This window comes from Grus americana, chromosome 2, assembly GCF_028858705.1.
Source record: "Grus americana isolate bGruAme1 chromosome 2, bGruAme1.mat, whole genome shotgun sequence".
In the NCBI taxonomy this organism is placed as follows: Eukaryota; Metazoa; Chordata; class Aves; order Gruiformes; family Gruidae; genus Grus; species Grus americana.
This window is the reverse complement of record NC_072853.1, coordinates 28,839,019-28,859,609: the sequence shown is the minus strand read 5'-3', so window position 1 is coordinate 28,859,609 and position 20,591 is coordinate 28,839,019. Positions and strand designations below refer to the sequence as shown.

General features: G+C 39.7%; 1 protein-coding gene across 2 annotated transcripts in view; it reads right to left on the bottom strand.

Moving 5' to 3' along the window:
* The window catches only part of MMP16 (matrix metallopeptidase 16), a 185,006-nt gene extending 165,366 nt beyond the window's left edge, over positions 1–19,640 (bottom strand). For both annotated transcript variants that reach the window (XM_054817065.1, XM_054817066.1), the window contains exon 1: positions 19,210–19,640. In XM_054817065.1, coding sequence (XP_054673040.1) covers positions 19,210–19,341 — 132 coding nt within the window. In that variant the 5' untranslated portion in view covers positions 19,342–19,640. The remainder of the gene's footprint in view (positions 1–19,209) is intronic.
* Between the last annotated feature and the right edge of the window lie 951 nt (positions 19,641–20,591).

Sequence of the window (20,591 nt, the reverse complement as noted above, 5' to 3'; positions counted from 1 at the left end):
ATTACAGTTATACCATAGTCTACAGCGTCCAACCAATAGCACTGATGTTAGCAAGAACTAATCCCATGAGTGAAGAGTACAGAGCAAAAGCATCACGAAACATAGTAGCTGGCGACAGGAGATTCCACACCTGCAGACAGTCCCCTTGCACTTGCACTGAAAGCTTTGTAAGAGAAGTGCTCCGGGTGAAACCACAGCCACACACAGGTCAAAGTGAAACTCCCATTAATTTCAGTCAGGACACAATTTCACTGTAGGAATTTCATTGTCACTAGTCTTACTGTATTTTCAATAACCTTTCTTCTACTTAGAATAAAGAAGTGAAGTTAAAAAGGGGAGAGGAAGCACCATATGTTATAGGGTAATAACTATATTTACATAAAGAACAAGAGAGGATCTGAAGAATTGCAATCCAGTAACTGACTTCACTTTCAGGACAGAAATTAGAAATGCTTGCTATGGCCTCATTTACAAACCTTTAAAACTGTATGCTGCATAGACAAGCAGTGTAACTCAAACTCATAAAAAACCTACACATGGCAAATTTACTGTATGTATTGCTGATATGACAGACAATAAATGTGACACAATGAATATTTCATTTATCTCAGTTTCAAACCAGTTAATGCTGCATCACAGAGCAGTTTCACCAACTAGGTCAGACATTAGAAAAGTTGTTCATACACATTAAGAACTGGCTTACAAAATGAGAATGGAGAGTGTATGATCAAGAGAAAACATTTGACTTGTGTAGGAATAATAAGGAAGAAATCTTTTACAATGAGGGTGGTGAGGCATTGGCACAGGTTGCCCAGAGAAGTTGTGGATGCCCCCTCCCTGGAAGTGTTTAAGACCAGGTTGGATGGGGCTTTGGGCAATGTGGTCTAGTGGAGGGTGTCCCTGCCTGCAGCAGGGGGACTGGAACTAGATGATCTTTGAGGTCCCTTCCAACCCAAACCATTCTATGGTTTTATTATTCTAATAAGCACAATAGGTATCAATAGCTTGATTTTGTTTACAAAGTTTATACTGAAGACAGTATTTCACAGGGTATCAGAAGAGGCTAATAATATCAATGACAAAAAGCCACTCCGGGCTTTCTCCTTTTCAAGACACTGGATGGTCTAGCTTCCCTAAACACAGTTGTCAATAGTGTGCTCTCCCAGATCAAGGCTAAAGTCCTCTGCTATGTACCAGGCTGAGCTTTATGAAGAGGAATGCAAAGGAAAAAAGCAGAGGAAGGCTCATTTTTCCCCATCTAAGTACTACTCTGAATGTGGTCTTAAAGGCTAATAATACTAGACCATTGCTACTACAGGAGTTCAGAGGGCTACTAGTACATAACACAAATTGATCATCCCAGCTCAGTTCCCAAAAATACAGTTTAAATCAATTCTCAGTGGCATTCTTCCTTGACAGTCCCAGGAAGTACCAAACAGTGAAGAGCCTTGGAAACCTCTCTTGACTTACCTCAGCTTCAGCACAGGAGACTCCAAGCACTGGTTGCTTCTTTTGCTTGAATCATCCCAGACAAACACCAGCATACAACTGCCCGCATCCTACAAAGGGGCCTTTGGTTTTCTCACCAAAGGGAACATCTGAGTTGACTGTGAGGCAACACCATAACATTTGCACCATCCACAATCTGCAACCTTAATGGAAGTTTGTAATGTGGAACTGAAAACATATAAACTGTAGGGAAGCATTTAATGAGAGCCAGCTGCGTAGGCCATGATCAGAGGTAACAATTAATGTTTCTGCTTCGGCTGACTCCATTGTCTCACCTTGAGACCTGGGTACTGCTTTCTCCAGCTCAGGCTTGATCAACTTTGGTATAGTGTTGGGTAACTTGCCCTGCCACTAACCATTCTAGAGACATTGATGGGAAAAGCCATGTCTATCTCCTCAATAGTCAGTCAATGTAAGTCAAACTTACAACCAAGAAAAACATGATCATAAGAAAGCAGAGATTCAAAAGAAATACAATGCAGGGCAGACAAACAAACTGTTGACTCTCAATCTAATGTATGCAACCAATGGCAATAAAATTACTTCAGACTTTTGAAGGTATATCTTCTAGATCATACGTAAAACCTGACTGAGCCCTGGCCCAATACACCAGTATGACCCCACTGAAGATTGATACTAAATAAAGCCCTGATCCTCAGGTCTATAAATCTAGTTAAATTCTCCTACCATAGAAGTGTCTGAGGCTAATCTTTGTCTATGGTGCCTGGATGATGTAAGTCCAAAGAAGTTATTGATATACAAAACCAAACAAAAACCAGAATAATCAGTTTTTCAACACAGTGTGTCATCAACATTTTTTGAGAGAAACTGCAACAAATGGTAACAAGGACATAGATGTTCTGGAACATCTATGTTGGAGACAGTCCAGAGGAGGGCCATGAAGTTGATCAGAGGGCAGGAGCACCTCTCCTATGAAGACAGGCTGAGAGAGTTGGGATTGTTCAGCCTGGAGAAAAGGCGGCTCCAGGGAGATCTAATTGTGGCTTACCAGTACCTGAAGGGGCCTACAGGAAAGATGGTGAGGGACTGTTTATGAGGGAGTGTAGTGACAGGACAAGGGGTAATGGGTTTAAGCTGAAGGAAGGTCGATTTAGATTAGATGTTAGAAAGAAATTCTCTACTGTGAGGGTGGTGAGGCACTGGCGCAGGTTGCCCAGAGAGGTTGTGGATGCCCCATCCCTGGAAATGTTCAAGGCCAGGTTGGATGAGGCTTTGGGCAACCTGGTCTAGTGGAGGGTGTCCCTGCCCATGGCAGGGGGGTTGGAACTAGATGATCTTTGAGGTTCCTTCCAACCCAAACCATTCTATGATTCTATGATGCTATGAACTTTCCCCTTCACATCTCATCTGAACAGAGTGAATCACCAAGAGGGACAAATTAAGATCAGTTCATATAAGAACAGTCACAAAAAAAGACTGGTCATGTCTAAATTAAATGTGCCTGAGACCATTCTCCAGCATGAAAAAATCAATGACACAACAGCTCACCTCCATACTGTTAAACAGAGTGCCTGAATTCAAATTCTTCAGGAGGTTGTCCTGGGTCAGTAAGTGTGCTAGCTGGTCCATAGTGAAACCATGCTTGAAACAATTTAACTGCTTAGACAGATGAGCTCAGTGCCTGAAGACTTCGCTGGTGTTGCTTAGCTTACCAATATAGACAGAGTTACTCTGATACTGAATTTTATACTTTTTGAAACATGATGTGTTATCTTGAAACTTAACTTCTGCAGGTCAACTTGTCATTAGCTTGGTATCTTGCATTAAGCAAATCAACAGGTGAAAGACAGAAGTTCCACATGATATGAAAGTTTATCCAAACCTTTCCAGTTTACCAACTGAGCTGGAAATTTCTTAACTTAATTAAAGGTGCTGAAGATTCATACCAGTTTCAGTTAGGTCTGTAATGCAGCAATTTAAATTGTATTGGTACTTTTACATAGAGCTCTCCAGAAAATCTGCAAAAATATTTTTATTATTTTAGTATATTATACATAAACACAGTCAGATCTCTTGTTCATTCAGCATAAACCCATGTCATGTAACTTGAAACTCACAGTGAACTCAAGGGATACCTTCTTGTACAGACTCTGCTTCATCTTATATAAGACAAGGGTTTTATGGTCATCTGGGACTGCATTTCAAATGCTTTTTTGTCTCCAACATTAATGTGATTAGGCCTTTACATCCGAGCTGGACATAATGAGTTAAATTCATTCCATTATCTTTAGAGAGACCCTTTGTGGGACTACAAAAGCTGAATCTAACCCTATTAATACAAGCAATGAGCAATGCCTGAAGGGATTACCTCCTCTGTTCTTTCAAAACCAAGAGCCACACCATCTACTGCATTTATCTGACATATAACAGTGTGTTTCTGTTTAGCTATTACTTTGAAATTCAGAACTTGCTGTCTCCTTTCTACCCAAGCAATGTTTTCAGAATTGTAGGAAAGAAATGTGATGGCTGTTTTAAAATACCCCCTCATTATACATATATATGGTTAAAATAATGTTGAACTCCCTATTTGCATTATTGAACAAGCAGAATCCCTATTGCCAGGTCTTCCAAAGGCTGTCCTCTGATTTTCAACTCCTGACTCATGAATAAAGTCAATCTTTATGTGAATTCTGAAGTTTAAATTTATATTGTTAGGCAGTCAACTGTCTATCATGTTGTATCATCCCCCCTCCAATCAATATCCATTGAATATGTATCAATCACTGGCATTTTTCTCATGAAAATATTATCTAAGCAGTCAGCTATTAAGCAGTCCTGTCTTCTTAAATTTCATGTATCTCAATCAAAGTAAAATAAAATAAGACAACAAAATAAAAGAATATAAAAAGAGAAAAAGCATCTGATTACACTGGAGGAAGGAGGATTTATATTATCTAAATACTCATCTAAATATTCACTATTTAAATACTATTACCTAAATTAAGCTCCTTACCTCACAAATTACTGTTAGTTTATGACTAAAAGTACATGTCACTACTGATATTGATATTTTAATATACTGTTTTTGGAGGTCTAATCTTGAACCTCTAGGACACTGGTCCTACCTCACTACAACTCTCTTTGTCTCTCACAGATGCTACAAAATACCAAGTTAAGAGTACAAAATCACAAACTTAGTTTAAAAGCAGTAAAATATGTGCTTTTCTTCTCCTGTTAGAGAAATCACAGTACCTGTAAAAATAAAAGCTAAATTTCTGGAGAACTGCCCAGTCCCTGCTGCTGCAAACAATCAGTGGCTAAGTCATAGAATCAAACTTAGGCTTCTCCCTTGGTCAAGCAAAGAATGATGCACAAGGCCAGCCAGTTAGCCGCTGCTAAACAGTTTAATGGTGTTACGCAAATTTTATAATGGTAGTAGTAATCATATAGTAAAAAACAGTGTTTGTCAGCAGTTAGAATTACTTTGACCTTTTGAAGTGGCACATTTTAACAGCAGCAAAAATAGCAGCAAATAGGATTTTGAAGACAATCAAAACTGAAAAGAGGTATGAAGTGAGCATTGTGGCTAGTGCTAGATAGGTTTCATCTTAAAGATTTGGCATGTTTCCTGAAGACTTGGCTCACTGGATTGTAATGAAAATATTCAGTTTCTTCTTTAACTGTGATTTTCTGATGTTTGTTTCAGAAAAAATAAAATAAAATAACAAAAATATGTGAACCCAAAAGGTCAAAAAGCAGAAGACAATGAAAAATATTCCAAAAGCCTTTTTATGATTTTCAAACCAGTCTGGTTGGTTCCACAGGCCTTATTCACGACTGTTATCATTTAATTAAATGCTATTGGAAAAAGAGACTTTCACACATGATATCTGAATAGTGTTAAGTGACAAAAAGCAATGAAGCGGAGATCTCAATTGATGCAATATAGCCCACACTTTTGGTCTAATGCAATAGCTATAGAGTTCATAAGGTAGACAAATGCAGAAGAATAAACATTACAGTCAATGGCTGTCAGCACAGCTATCAGCCTCGCTGAATGAGGAAAATTACTGCCAAACTGAGGGTATTGGACAAGGAGGGAATCCAGTCCATTACTGCTGATGAGAGAAGTTATACTATGCAACCTCTTTCATTATAGATCCAATCTCAAAACAAGTTAACTTTTTCTCCCCTACATCACTGCCCTACGATTCTTTCTGGAAAGTGGTTCAAGAATGCCAAGATTCAGTTTATGCATAGATAGTGTATCTCCACTTGGTTTTGCACCAATTTTATCCCTTATGTACAGATTAAGCCTATGGATTTCCACACCAATATTTATCTCACATATTTAATATATACATAATCTTAATTTACTCAGTTAAAATGTTTCAAACAGGTTGGAGTAAAATCTTGGACCCAATGAAATTAATGGCCACAATCTGTTCAATTCCGTGAAGTTAGAATCTCATCAAAGTTTCCAATCAAGACCACTAGACACAGAAATCGTATTAGGATAATAAGTACATAAGCAAATAAATAACAGTTATGTAAAAGAAAATAGACCAAATATGGGTGGATTCCCTTCTTCTTTCTGTCTCTAAATAGTTTCTTATCACTGAAACATGGGCAGTGTATGAGGTCCAAAAAAAGAAAGCATGGAGCAAAAGTGTATTTATACTCTCCATTTCTATATAAATCCGAAGGCTGTTGACTTCTTTCAACAACTCTATGATTTTTTTGTTCCACAGGAAAAAAAAATGAAAAAAATTATTTCTTATTAGATACTTCACCAAACACCAGTACACAATTTTCATCTACACGTGTAGCTATTCTCTTTCTAAAGACAAGTTAACACCTACAAAGCCCTTGCATTGTAGGACATTTAATGTTAAAAGTCCCACACTGTCCTTTTCTAGCTATCGTGCTAAAGCTAACGGTCATGATGAATTTCTCTATTGTATTAGAGTTGGAACATGAGAAAAGCTATAGTTGCTTTAGGCTCTCCTGTCCTTAGTCACTCGTAACTTTTACAAAACATCACTGAATGTATTGTTCTAACATTTTTAAAGCTTAGTTTCACCTTAAGAATCATTTCCTCTGCTGTTGAAAATTTAGAGAAGGAAGGGAATATTCATAAAGACATTAAAAAACCCTTTTAATGAAACAGAATCTTTATGTTGAGCAAACTTAAAGAAAGAACACATTTTTATAGAATCCAAATCTTTTGGTCCAAATTAAATTGACATCACCTCCTTAGAAAGATCTTGCATGTAGAGAAAAATTCTCTAATATCTCAGTGGAAAAGGCATCTAAGCAATTAATCTATGAAGAACAATGACTCTGTCTTTATCTGACTGCTGGGACAAAAAGTGAATTCTCTTGGCAGCCAGGAAAAATGATGGGATTATTCACAAAGGAACTAAAATACTGGTTTTTCTCTAAATGAGCCTGTCAGTGCAAAACAATAGAGTAGAGCTAAATATTACAAAGGAAGCTCTTCTGGAATAAAAGATTGCATATATATCATTCTTCTTCCCAAATGCAGACCTAAAAATCAACAGCAGATCTAGTCTCTATACATGATAGCAGAAAACTCATTTAAATAGCACACCAGGTAGCATACTCAGGTATTTCAAATTTTGGACTTACAAGTAAATAAGCAAACATATAAATATAAGCTGGCCAATAACACTATTATTTTGACCCAGTTAATTTCACAGTTCTGAAGACCTAAAGCAAGTAATGTAAATAAATCAATGAAATTACGTACCTGCCTACGATGAGATCTAAATTCTGGCATTAACACAGAAATGTAAATTTCTGTTGAATTAATCCACATTTTACTTTACATAACAACAGCACTGGAAAACATAGCTAATTATTCTTGAGGGCCTAGGGCTCTTACCCAAAGAAATTACTAAAATGTCATTTTCATTTTTATCTTCTTGGGGACTGTCTATTGGACAATAGACATTTAACAAGTTTATTCTCTAAAATATATTTTCTAATTACTTACTTTTTATAAAAACGCTTAACATTCTCTTCTCTCCCCTCAAGGGAACCAAATAGCTGTTTAGAGGTTTGTATGCTTAGGAAGGAAAGACAGCCTTTAAAATCATTTATAGTAAGGCATCAAATAACAGTCAGAAGCACTAAGTTTATAAAACGTACCAGAAGTATTTGCTGTAAGTTAGGTAATATGCTTTACATGGATTTAAACAGGCCCAGGCCTGGTCTCATTAAGGCTGAAGGCAAAACTGCCTTGTTGCCATTGGAGAAATGTTGCGTTCTTTATATCCCTAACTAAATATTTAAAATACATGAGATATAAAGATGTAAGAAAGCATTAGCTTCTTGCGCTAAGGGATAAATGTATTTAATAATGTGCAGGGTATCAGAGTGACAGAGTAAAAACTGTAGTACCATAAAAATGGAGTTCTGCTCTTGGTTTTGTCAGAAGTACAGGTGTCTGGTGTGATCTGAGGTGATCTACATTATCCAGGGGATGGCAGATATATCATCAGACCTTTCCATGCTTTTCTGGAACATTATCTAGAGGCCAAGCAAGATAGACCACAGGGCCTAAACAGCACCAGGCACCTAGACAAATGTAACGTATCCCACCATTGCAGAGGGAAGGGATTCAACCCCAAATTACGACACCTGAATGTCCGTGTCTGCCTGAGGGACCCCAGTAGATATAGGTGTCTCAACACTCTCCACCATCACTTAAACTCGGGAACAGGATTCAGTTACCTAAACAGAAGCGTCTAGCATCATCTGAGATGACTCAGGACACACAGCCTGGCTTGCTGTTGCTAGCCTAAAAAGATGACATTTTCCTGGGTCTCATGTTATTTCTGCTAGCTTTGTGCACATCTTGGCCAAGGGCACCTTAAATGGTGCTGGATGCCTACACATAAGTAACTGACTCGCGCTACTAGTCAATACTAATAGTAGAGTCCGGAGAAAAGATTCAGCTCACTCTGATATGGACATTAACTGATTGGTTGACTGAAGTCGTCTCTCTGTTTCATTCACTTCAGGGACCAGACTGTTATTAATATATAGGAAACATGTACAGCACATTTGAACACCTAAATTTAAGTACTGTTCTCTCAAACTGAACCCCTTTCCCAATCTAATCCTGCAGCTTGCGCACTTGCTGGAAAATATACCTCATGCAAATCATCCTGCACAAATCTCATCATCAGGATGTATATCAGCAAACAAACTCAACCTTCACACATAAAATACCTTGAGATCCTTGTTTTACAAGTGTTACATAATTGGTAAAGCATGGACATTATGATAGATCATATGTGCCAGTGTCATGAACATCTTTAAGTCTGTGTTTGTGACCACACTAATGATGTAATATGTGAAATTCAAAAATAATCTTTTTTTAACAAAGCGTAATATCTAGATATCCATAACACTCCTAGTAATATCTCATTTTACTCACTAGGTAGTAATACTTAAACAAAATAAGGCATAGTCCTTTGAAAAAATCATCATAAACTAGCCAAGCCCTCCTGAGACAGTGTCAGCAATCCATACACATCTACATATCTTTTAAAATCAGGCCGTGTTAGTGCATTTCAACCGCACTAAGGATTTCAAATGGAGTGAAAATTTCAATCAATCCTCCATTTTGCTCTGCCCCTCCTGTATTTTTCATTATGTAAAGTCAAAGAAATACACTGAATTACCAATCAGTGCATGCCATCTATGCTCATAAACAGCTCCTGTTATCTTGGATTATAGAACAGGCATGACTTTCTATCAGAAATTGCCTAACCTGAGCCAACCTCAAACTGCTGCCAGTAGCCAAAGGAAAAGTCTGTTGAAAAGAATTCTTCCACTGTAGTTTTCCCTACTGTACTTTTACCAGGGTTTTTTGGTTTTGGTTTCGGGTTTTTTTTTTTTTTTCAATTCCAATTTTGGAAGTCCCACCACTGTGGATTTTAAAACTTAACTTGACAAAACTCCAGCAAATATCTAGTAGTTAGCAATCCTTCACTGGCAGAGAAATAGGCTCTTGATAAGTCTTTCCCGTCTCTAATACCTCTGATTCTATGGTTCAATAATGACTGATGATTTTCCTTGACTGCAGGCAATGGTCTGTAGGAAGACAAGCTGAGGGGAAAGAAAAGAAAAAGTAGAAAAAAAAAAAAGATGAAAACAAGAGATAAGAAAGAAAGCAGCAAGGAAAAGAAAAGGAGGAAAGTGGAAAGAAGGAAGGAAGGTCATAAGGTGAACTCATGGTACAGGAACACTGAAGAATGAGATTCAGTTTCCACTTCTATCATACTTAACATGTCAGCATAGCAAATCTCTTATTTCCTCTGTGGCTCATCCTCCCACCATTAGGTTTTTAACATCCAGGGGTATGTGAGCAACATGTCTGCATATTAGTAGTGTCTAATAAAAAACATTAATACCTGGAGCAATGGAAGGCCAATATTTTATTGTATTTCATAAAAATCCACAAATATTCAAACAAAAAGAGAAGCTTAGGTACTGTGATGACAAAGCGACATGACTGTTTGTGGAAGAATTTACTTACTTATTAGTACATTCATTCAAAAATAGAACAGTTTTTAATTTTGCATTGTGTAACATTTACAATCTAATCCAAAATCCATTTATTTGTCAAGACTTTTACATTTATTTAAATACATTTTGAAGTAGTCTAATTGGTTTTGTATTTGGGTAACCAAAATTGTCTTATTCAAACTTTCATTCTGAAAGAGAATGTGATACTCTCTATCTTCAGTCATCTAATGTCATCCTTCACATAATCCTACTGACAATGTTGTCTACAAGTTTTGTTACTTATGTTTTTAAAAACAAACAAACAAACAAACAAAAAAAACCAAAACCAAAATTAAACTAAACCCAGCAGAATTTGAAGTGTTATACACATGTTTTTCACCTTTTCTGCTCTGGTACTTGCATCTTGAACATACTCACTACTTGAATGATTACACAAATGATCAAATTGAAATGTTCTATTTATATTTTATGATATCCCTCCACTACTTTTTATGAAAAGAAGTGAAACAGTCCTGAGACGAATGAATGATGAACATATATTCCTGGCTCTTTTACATCACTTCTCTTTAATTGTTCTTGACATGTATTGGAAAAGGCAGCAGATACTCGTCAATTAGTCCAATTCACATTTGTGTAAGCTAGGTTACAAAGATGGGTAAGCTATGTGACTGACATGAAGACTCATGATGGAGCTGGACACACAACCCACATCTCCAGCCCTGCCAGCACAATGCCTCAGTCACTTACATTGCCTCCTTTTTCCTACATATTTAAAAATACTTGCAACAGAGAAAGAGATAATAAAGACCTTTCCAAAGCTGACAATCCATGTATGAGCAATGAAGGATCGAAGTACCAGAATCCAGCACTTCAAAATCAATAAGGAAAATCGAAAAATGGAATCCAGTCCTGGGTTGTGTGTGTGTGGGGGGGGGGGGTGGTGGTGGTGGTGTTTATTTTTTAAAATACATAGAAGTAAGAAGAGAGAAAAAAAGAGTCTCACTTGCCAAGACCAAAATCATGCTGTACAGTTAGCAATATAATACTATTACTTCTAGTAATAATAATAGATTTTATTGCATGGAAGACAGATCATTTATTTTACTTGCAATTAAATGTATCATTACTATTCTGTACAGCATGTAAACCAGGACATATAGACAAACACAATCCGTCAATTTCTCCGCAAAGACAGAGGGTCAAAGCAATTTCCTAGAAGAACACCACGCAACCAACGTCTGAGGTGAGAAAGAAAAACATGACAGGATCATCACCTTCAGATCCAGATACAGTACAAAAAGGAAGCAATTTCCTGTTTGGTACACTCTGTAAATATCCAGTGATACATTTAAAGGAAGTATGTTTCTTCTCATTGAAAAGGATGCTTGGTTTTTTCTGTTTGGCTATCTATGTTTTAAAGAAATTGATAATTTTCCATCTGCCTTTCAGCTGGTAATTTTCTGCAAAAGTGTTCCCCGTGCTACCCTGTATTTCACACTTGTAAGTGGAGATGTGATTACACGTCAGCAAAAATGAACAGGACCAATCAAATGAAACAATGTTTTTTCTACAAGATCAGGAGGAAAAAATACTAAAGACCAGATTCTCTGAGGTTAGTATTTCTTTTCAAATTATTTATACAACTGTGAAACCAGTTCAATTGTTTTGTAAAAGGGAAAAACACATAACAGCATCTTCATGCGTTACAGACATGTCCTGTGAGTGGGAAAAGCTGATGAAAATCAATATAGATTTGTCTTACAGCAGTTACTTTGTCCCCCATAACCATGGCCTGGTACGAAGAGTACTGGTGAGTTAATGCAATCAGAAGCTCAAAGCAGAGCGCATCAGTCCTAGAGGGACACTCTTTCCCCAAGCTCCGAGCCATCCGGTATAGAGGCAAAGTCACTGCTACCAAGAGGTAGCAGCAGAGAGTCAAAGCTACTTCCACCCTGGCCCTACAGTGACAGATGCTCTTTTAAGATGCAGCCATAAGGAGTTTATTCCAATATTGCACTCAGTGTACAGAGACACCTTCTACAAATACTCCATAGCACAACTGTCCCATTCCACACTGCTATTCCACACAAGGGTCAATCACGATATGATCCATAAAGAATTAATACAAAGGGCAAAATATTTTTCATCCAGTCACAAAACAACTGTCAAGTAATACGCTTTGTGAATGTTTTCTCACAGTGTAATAAAAACTGCTATTGTTCTACAGAGAGAAAGCATCAAGTGACTTTAATGTTCTACAGAGCTATTGTGGCTCATTGCTTCAGCTGCACATCCCCTGTTGCAGCAGTTTTCATCCCAGAATTGTAAACCGCTTTCCCAATACTGGGCTCAAGCCTCAGCACTTGAGACTCGATTGCCTAATGCTAAGCACTGAAATCAACAGGGGATAAGTTTCCTGACACACTGAAGCCTTGATCTTGAAATTAACAGGACATTTTAAGCATGACAAAAACACCTGAACAAGCCCCTAAGTCTATTACGTGCTGTAATACCTCAAAAGGTATGCTAGGAACATTACGATCACAGCCGAAGTGCAGATAACTCCTCAGCTGGTATAAACCAGCTGTTAATAAGCAGAGAAACATTGTACCAACAGTTTTGGTTAATAAGTAAAACTACAGAAATTTTTTTTTCTATTTCTGTAATTTATGTCAATTTTAACTCATCACGGAAATAAGTTGTTACCACTTAATTGCTCTTACTGTACAGCAAAGACGCTTATAACGAATGATGATAAGCAGGAACATGAATGAACAGTTGCCAGGCAACCAGTAAATAAAGGTTCCAAATAGCATGACCCCTCTTTAAAGGATAAAGCTCTAATCATAATTATTTTTCAAATCCATTTCAGTGCCAACTAAAATCATGTTTGCAGCACTAATCCTGGTCTTCCTCATACAAAATGAAACCAAATCTGTCATTTGACATATCACAGATAACAAATTAAACAGACTCGACCTGCTCCTTCAGATTATGGTCAATAGTGTAGTTTGAGGACAGCGAACAGGTTAGGCAATAAACTGGAATCCAAAACAGAGAGGTGAGAAGAATTAAGCAATTTAAGTAGGGTAATTAAAATAATTTTTTAAAAAGTTACATTGTTACTTTAAGGATCTTCAAAAAGCATCAACACAAAGTCCTCCAGTGTTTAACTCCACAAAATGATCATTCAGTAAAGTAAAAGGATGAGACAGACCTTAAAATACTGGAAACAGATGCAGTCTGAAATGTTTTAAAATCTATATAATACCACATTCTATCTTTATAAACTCCTACAACTCAGTCTTGCCGAGTGCATAAGCAGAGCCGAGGTGCCTAGAGCAAGCACTGACCTTTTAGATGGATTCAAATAAAACTGACAAAGAGCAGCATAAATCTTAAACCAGTTAAAGAACACAGTATATCCACTCTGAAGAAACAATGAATGCTTGTGCAGGAGTTTTACATTATGCCTTCTGAATAATGGAAAGGGGAGAGCTTGGGCTTGTTCAGCGGTTTTTGGTGGGCGAACAAATTGTGTATATTTTTTAGGAAGATCTCATGTCAAACAATAAGGAATACATGTTTGGGTAGGTTTATCTTGCACTACATAAGACGATTACATAAAACTCTTTATTTAACCATTTTATTTCTTTAGTAGAATTGAGACTCACTAATAAAAATTTGCAATAGGAAAATAAGATGAAATACAATTATAAACAAATATGCCTTGCAGCTAAGATCTAACACACTATGTCAATTGTGAACTGGGACCATCTTTTCAATCTGTCTTTGAACAAAATCCAGAATCCATAAACTTCCTTGCAACATCAGTAGCACAAAATAATCTCACACTTTACGGCAGAAAATTGATCTGCTGGAATTTTCATAAACAGGAATTATTGTTTAAATTACAGCAGAGAATGCAGTCCATCAACTAGTAGTCTCCATGTGTATTTCTTCCTACCAAATGAGAGCCAGTTCCTTATATAGTAGGTATTTGCCTTCTATGACAGAAAAGTGTTCTGTTGCCTATCAGACACAAAACTTTCCAATAATTTTCCTTATCTAGATATATCTGCTCATCAGAAGCCTTTACAGGAGGTTTTCTATTTATCTCTATTTCCTCAGTAATCAAATAGGAAATACACCACATTATACTTATATTTTTATTGACTAATATTTCACCCACTAACCACCTCCACCACCTGATTCAATAACTCTCCTCTCCATCCTTCTAATAATTTCAGTTTGAACTTCTTGTTCTAACAAAAATCCAGTTACTTTAGTTGATACCTTATGCAAGAGTGAGATTCAGAATTTAAATAACTGAGAATCATGCATATTGACTGCAACTAAAAACAATGCAGAAGACCCTGTAAATTCCTTTTAGGACACATGGCACTATTGGTACCAAAACCACCTTAATTGCTTCTCCATAGTTTTGAGCTTGCATTTTAACAAATTATAAAAATACTTTGTTGTGCTTGCAAACCTGACAACAAAAGCCACTAGTTGAAAAGTGTGTAAAGGTGATACTGGAGGATTTTTTCGCCTCTCAAGTGTTTATTCCTTTTCAATTACCAGCTGAAGAATTAAACTAGTCTGTTTTTCAGCTTAAAAGACCCAAAGCCTATGGAAGAAAAGGTCACGCATTACCATTCAGCAAGAGCTGGAGGCTAATTGTAAAGTTTATTACAAAGAAAGCAATGGGGTTCTCATCCACTTATTACCATGGAGGAAACTAATAGTATTTTTCTGAAGTTTGGATTTCACTGTATTTTGTTCCACAATATGCAATTTAACTGTTCCACCTCTAAAAATGGGAGGAGAGAAAAGACTGTATTGTTTTAAAGAGTTGCTCACACTAAAATAAGAGTCATTTTAAGATCTCCCCTAGGAATTCAAGTCTGTATATTTAGTGTTAGAAGAAGGAAAATAGAGCGTAACTGCCAGCTTGAGGAGAGAGATGATGAAGCATGTTTTGTCTCTAGTGTTTCCCATATCACAGATACAGACAATGAAACTAGGTGCGATTCTAAAAAAACTTCTTTGCTCAACAGGCTTTACAGTGACATTGTTTTTCAAACTTTTTTACATTGAATATTTAATATTAAATTAAATATACACATACTTATTATTTAAATGCATACACAAACTAAAGGATAACATGAGAAGATAAAGTTGCAGGATAATACCAGCTTAACCAATACAATATTACTAGTTTTAGGAAAACATATAAATATATATAAAATCTATATGGATGATACTTGTCAAAGACCATCTGTAGACATTCAATAACACACAAAGGAGTTATCTTTGAGCAACACAAGATATTATTACTATAGTGAGGAACCCAGCGGGAGGGAGAGGGAAGTTGATTGCTCTATCATTTTTTACTAACAAATTATCTTGTGTGTGCTTGTTTCAACTTTACATTTAAAATGTTCTTTTAGTAACTATTATTCCACTCACTACCTCACTGATGGACATTTTCCTCTGCTAGTACACAGACATAGTTGAAATAGTAGAAAAACTCTACATTGATTGACATATTCTTCCGTTAGTGCACTTACTCATTGATGTTATAGTTTTGGACCAACAGTTCAGTACTGAGAAGAGGGAGCTAACAGTGTAGTCCTTAGTTTTTCTCATGATGTCAGAAACAATGTCTCACAAAAATGCCACCGGTAATTAGTGAACTTTGAAAATTAATGCTAAAATCTTCCTACCCATAAGACTATGTGAATCTTAAACTTCATCATGAATACTTAAACTACCAATTCACAATCATCTCTCATGCAGCTTTATCACAAAGCTTTCACTGAGTCAGAGTGCAAGCGTGCCCCTCCAGAGTCCTGATCTCCATAATCTGAATCCTACTTAGCTATGTCTATTACATGAAATCCTCCATACATGAAAACATTTCAGGATTGACAACTCAGCTATCATTGGAAGCTTGAGGACTTCATCCATGTAGATGTTTGGTTAAAAGACATTTTACTGAGGGACAACAAAATTATAAAGAACAGTAATGTTCATACCAGCTTGTAAACTTCAGCTTTGAGTTTTTCTTTTAAAAGATAACATTATTATTCAATATCTTTGAGCTACAGTAATATCTCCTAAGAATTGTCCTGGCTCACAGCCTAACAAACCCGCATTGAAACAAACAAACAAAAAAATCCAACATTACTACACAGATTTTCTTATCAGGAATATGGATTGAGACAGAATAACAAGAAGAAATAAACGATCCCCGCATTTTATAATGTTCAACAGGTATTAACCGTACTTTATTGAGAGACAAGAAAGAATCAAAAAAAAACCCCCAAAACCTGCTTTCCAACCATTCTAAGCATTTGTTCAGTGACATTTCATTCAATTGTATGTACACCAGTTCTTTCCTGAACCTTACTTTGCATATTTATTCTTATTGTCATAAGAAATATTTGTCATATTTTCACAAGTTATTATTAAGTACAACTGTTTTATGCACTTGTGCTGACATAGAGGATTGTACAGCACAATACATATATGCTGTTGCCAAGTCCTTTGCCTCAAATTTCCCAGGCTTTTAGACTTTGCTGTTCCCAACAAAAAGAAAGTTGAATTTTCGGCACTATGTAAACAACATGAACATGGCAATGGTTGTTCTGGGGTAAATCTCAGGTCCATTTAGCCCAGGACCATGTCACCGACAGCAGTCAAAGGCAGTGGTCTAGGAAAAAGTCCTGTATTAGGACAGCTCTTGAATATTACAGTAATTCCCTGGAACACTCCTTTGGCTCTCAGCAATCTGTGGCTCAAAGACTTAAATATGAAAAGAGATTGGGAGTGCAGGCGTATGACAACATGCTTTGTTTCAGAAGGGCTGGGAGGAAGAACAGGAGATGGTATATTTCAAAAGAGAGAACTATGTGCCCTCACGACACACACACACACGCTACTTCATTCCACCCAACAGCGTTTCTGTCTTTGCCCTCAAAATGTGCTGTTTTCCATATGGAAGAGATGGCAAAAATGAAAGTGTTTCCCTTCTTTCCTCATAGAACCTCCTTCTGACTGGAGTTGGCCTCCTGTTCATATTCCACTTGACTAAACCAATCTTTTCCTCCTCCCACACTAGCTCCATCTGCCGCCCGTCTCTCCAGCAGAGCCAGATGCCAGCAAAGCAGACTACTGTGGGAGGAGAAAGTTCTGTCCCTGGAATTTCTTCCCTGTACCCTGCAGGGGGCCAGCCTGTGAAGCCTGGAGAGGAGACAGAGAGCAACTTCCTCTCTTCCACGCTGCCTTCCCCTGCTCATCAGTGAAAAAGGCAGCTGAGGACACGAGCAAAAGAAGGATAAAACTTCAATATGCGCTCTGAAATTTGTGACTTTAATATTTATATAGCAAAAGTCTCACAATTGTACTCCAGACTCGAGCTTGGTACACACCTCATAAACAAGTAAGAGGCCATGAGTCCTGCCCCAAAGACCTTACAATCAAAAAGAAGCAGAGATACACATTTGCAATAAGGAACGAACAAGTGCGACTAGAGCATAGATGACAGATTTAAAAAGACTAGGAATTATAATCAGGAGAGTTCTTAATGATAGAGTAAAAGGACAATACTTTCTGGAGAGATAGATACAAGTCAGAGAGAGAAGCTATGGATGTGTGTTGTTAAGCTGAGAGGAGGATTGCATGTGGCAAGAGAAACTCCCTGTAGAGAGAGAAAGACTAGAATGAAGGCAGACATGGGGGAAGAAAAAGTGATTTTTTTTTATACATTCGAGGCAATCTTGCATGAGGCAGAGGGAGAAAGTACAGGTAAGAACTTCAGACAAAAAGGGAGACAGTCTAGGGACGGAGGAGCATCTGTGGGAGCAGTCTTGCCAGAGACGGTAGCAAGAATGAGTGTCACCGAGTGAGAACAAGACCTCATATAAAACAAGCAAGTGTGCACATGTGCGAGACAGAGGAAAAGACACAAGAGTTCATTGCTCTGAGAGAAAGAATTGTAGGCACCCAGGAGATGAAAGAGACTAGAAACAAGAATGAGTGAGGGTGGTGTATGGGTGTAGCAGAAAGTTTGGAGTGGGGCTGGCAGGACAGAAGTGAAGTAACACAGGGATCTAACAGAAAATGAGAATTATGGATTGGAAATTGAAAGAGCACATATAAATTAGAGACACATACAAGAAAGATGAAGAAGTTGAACAGACAGGGAAAGGAAGAGGGAAATACATCACAGTGAAACAGATTGAGAAAAAGGGCTCACAGCAGAACGAGTGGAGTGACAGGAGAGGGAAAAAGGAGGAAAGAATATATGCAAAGATGATAAAGTCAGTAAAGGAGAATTAGTTAATAAAAAGCACTATGTAAAAAACACAAATGGGAAAACTGGGAGTGTATAGAAGAGTGACTGGAAATGGATGTCCACTGAATTCTCACTGTCACTGTAAACTCTTATGGTTTGTCCCATCTAGGTATCCCCATATTTTAATCTTTTTCTTCACTTTGAAAAATTCTGTTTCCTGGTCCTCCACACCCTCTAACTTTTGTGCTGTAGTTGCACCTTTATGCCGTTTGTTTCACTATTTCTAGTCGCAACTCTTTTTGTTACGTTTACATGGGAAAAAAAGAACTTATTTTGTCAAATAGTCTACCACAAAGAAACGTGCCAAAATCTCAAGTTCCCTTCTTCCTGTCCCCATAACGCGCTCTCATTCATTCTTCTTTCAAAAAAAAAAAAAAAAGCTGGGGAAGCTCAGCAATACAGCGGTATCTTAAGTCCAAGATATTCACAGAGCCTTCCCTGAGCTGCCGTGTACATACTGCATCCCAGGTCTCCTCCGTGCCCCGGCTGAGGGGTTGGTTCCCGTCTTCCGTGGGCGCGGGCAGCGGGGAGGCACGGGCTGCGCTCCAGCGCTCAGCATCGCGCTTTGTGCTGCCGCCGATAACGGGATCTCTGGCTGAAACGCATCCATCAGGCGGGGGAACTCAGGGAGGGGAGCTAGCTACCGGCTGCTGGAAAGAAAGCCGACACAGACGTATGCCCTGGCTGCTGGAAGACATGGCTGGCTGGCTATCTGATTTGATTTAGGGGATATTTAAAAAAAAAAAAAAAGGAAGGGGGGCAAGGGAGAGGGGGAAGCACACACGCTCGCACACGCATACGGCTGATCTTACCTCCACATTGAAATACTGCTCCGCTTTGCACACTGTAGCACATAAAATCCAAAGGAAGGTTTGCAAGAAAAACACCCTGGACTGAGACACGAAATCCAACCGGCTTCCAGTGCTGAATGCGAGTACGATCATAGTGAACTGTGCTTCAGTGGATGGAAGATCTCTCTCTTTCTCTCTTTGCCTTAAACAAATACACAAACAAACCAACCCCCTCCCCGTGTCGGTGAAGAGCCCGTAGCGCAGGTTCACCCACAGCAGGGGAGGAGGAGGAGCAGACACTTCACAGCACAGGCGGCGGCAGCGGCAGGGTCAGCTCTCGCTCATCCTCACCACCAGTCCCGTAAGGAGGGAATGTGGCGTCCGAGTGCAGCCGCAGCTCCTGCACGACTCCTCTCTGCCCAGCAGCAGCAACCGCCTCCCCGTGTCCTCCCTCCTCCTCCTCCCTTCTTCTTCTCCTCCTCCTCTCCACCTTCTCCTCCCCTGCCTCCTCCCGCTCCGCCTCCCCCCGGGGCCGGCCCAGCCGCCCGGCGGCTCGGCTCGGCTCGGCTCGGCTCGGCTCGGCTCGGCTCCCTGCCTCGCCTCGCCCCCCGCCGCTCCCCCCCACTCCAGAATGTTCAGCCGAAATCTACATAGCCCCGCCCCGTAGGCCTCTTAAAGGCGCCGGGCCCGCCCAGCGGCACTGGTACTAGCTGCCGCCGTACAGCCGCGCTAGCCAAGCAGACGGCCCGCTGCCGCCGAGAGGGCTGTCGGAGGGCGGCCGCCTAGGAGGAGCGTTCGGCCTTCCCTCATACGAACAGCCGCAAAAGAGCCGAGTCCGCCGGGAGGACGGGCCTCCCCTCCTCACGGAGAGGAACCCGGCGCGATATGAACGTCCCGAGTCCTTCCCCGCTCCCGCGGGGCGCGAGTGCGGTCGGGGGCGGTGTACGTGTGCCCGGGGGTTACCACACGCACGCACCGCCCGGGCCGGGCTTCCCTGTGCGCCGGGGAGAGGGGTGCGAGCCCGGCGGGGTGGGGTGTGCACGCCCCTCCCGTTAAGTGACCGTGAAACGCCCGCTCTGCGGGAGCGGCCCTGCCGTGCGGAGCCGGTGGGCGCCTGGCGGGGTGGGTGTCCCTCAGCCTCGGCGTTCCCCTGCCGCCACCGAGGGGCCGGGGAGGCGCAGCTCGTCCCAGCCCCGGTGCGGTCCTGTTTAGCGGAGCAAACCCAGCCGCCTGGCCGCGCTGCCGTGAAACCTCTCTCGGCACGAACCGACACGGACCGCGGCGAGGGAGGAGCGCCTCGTGTATCGGCAAATTAAAGTGGTTGGACGGTGACGGCGGCGGAGAGATGGAGTTGGCCGAAGTGCAGCCCTTGGTGGGCAGGGATCACGGCACAGTCATTAGGG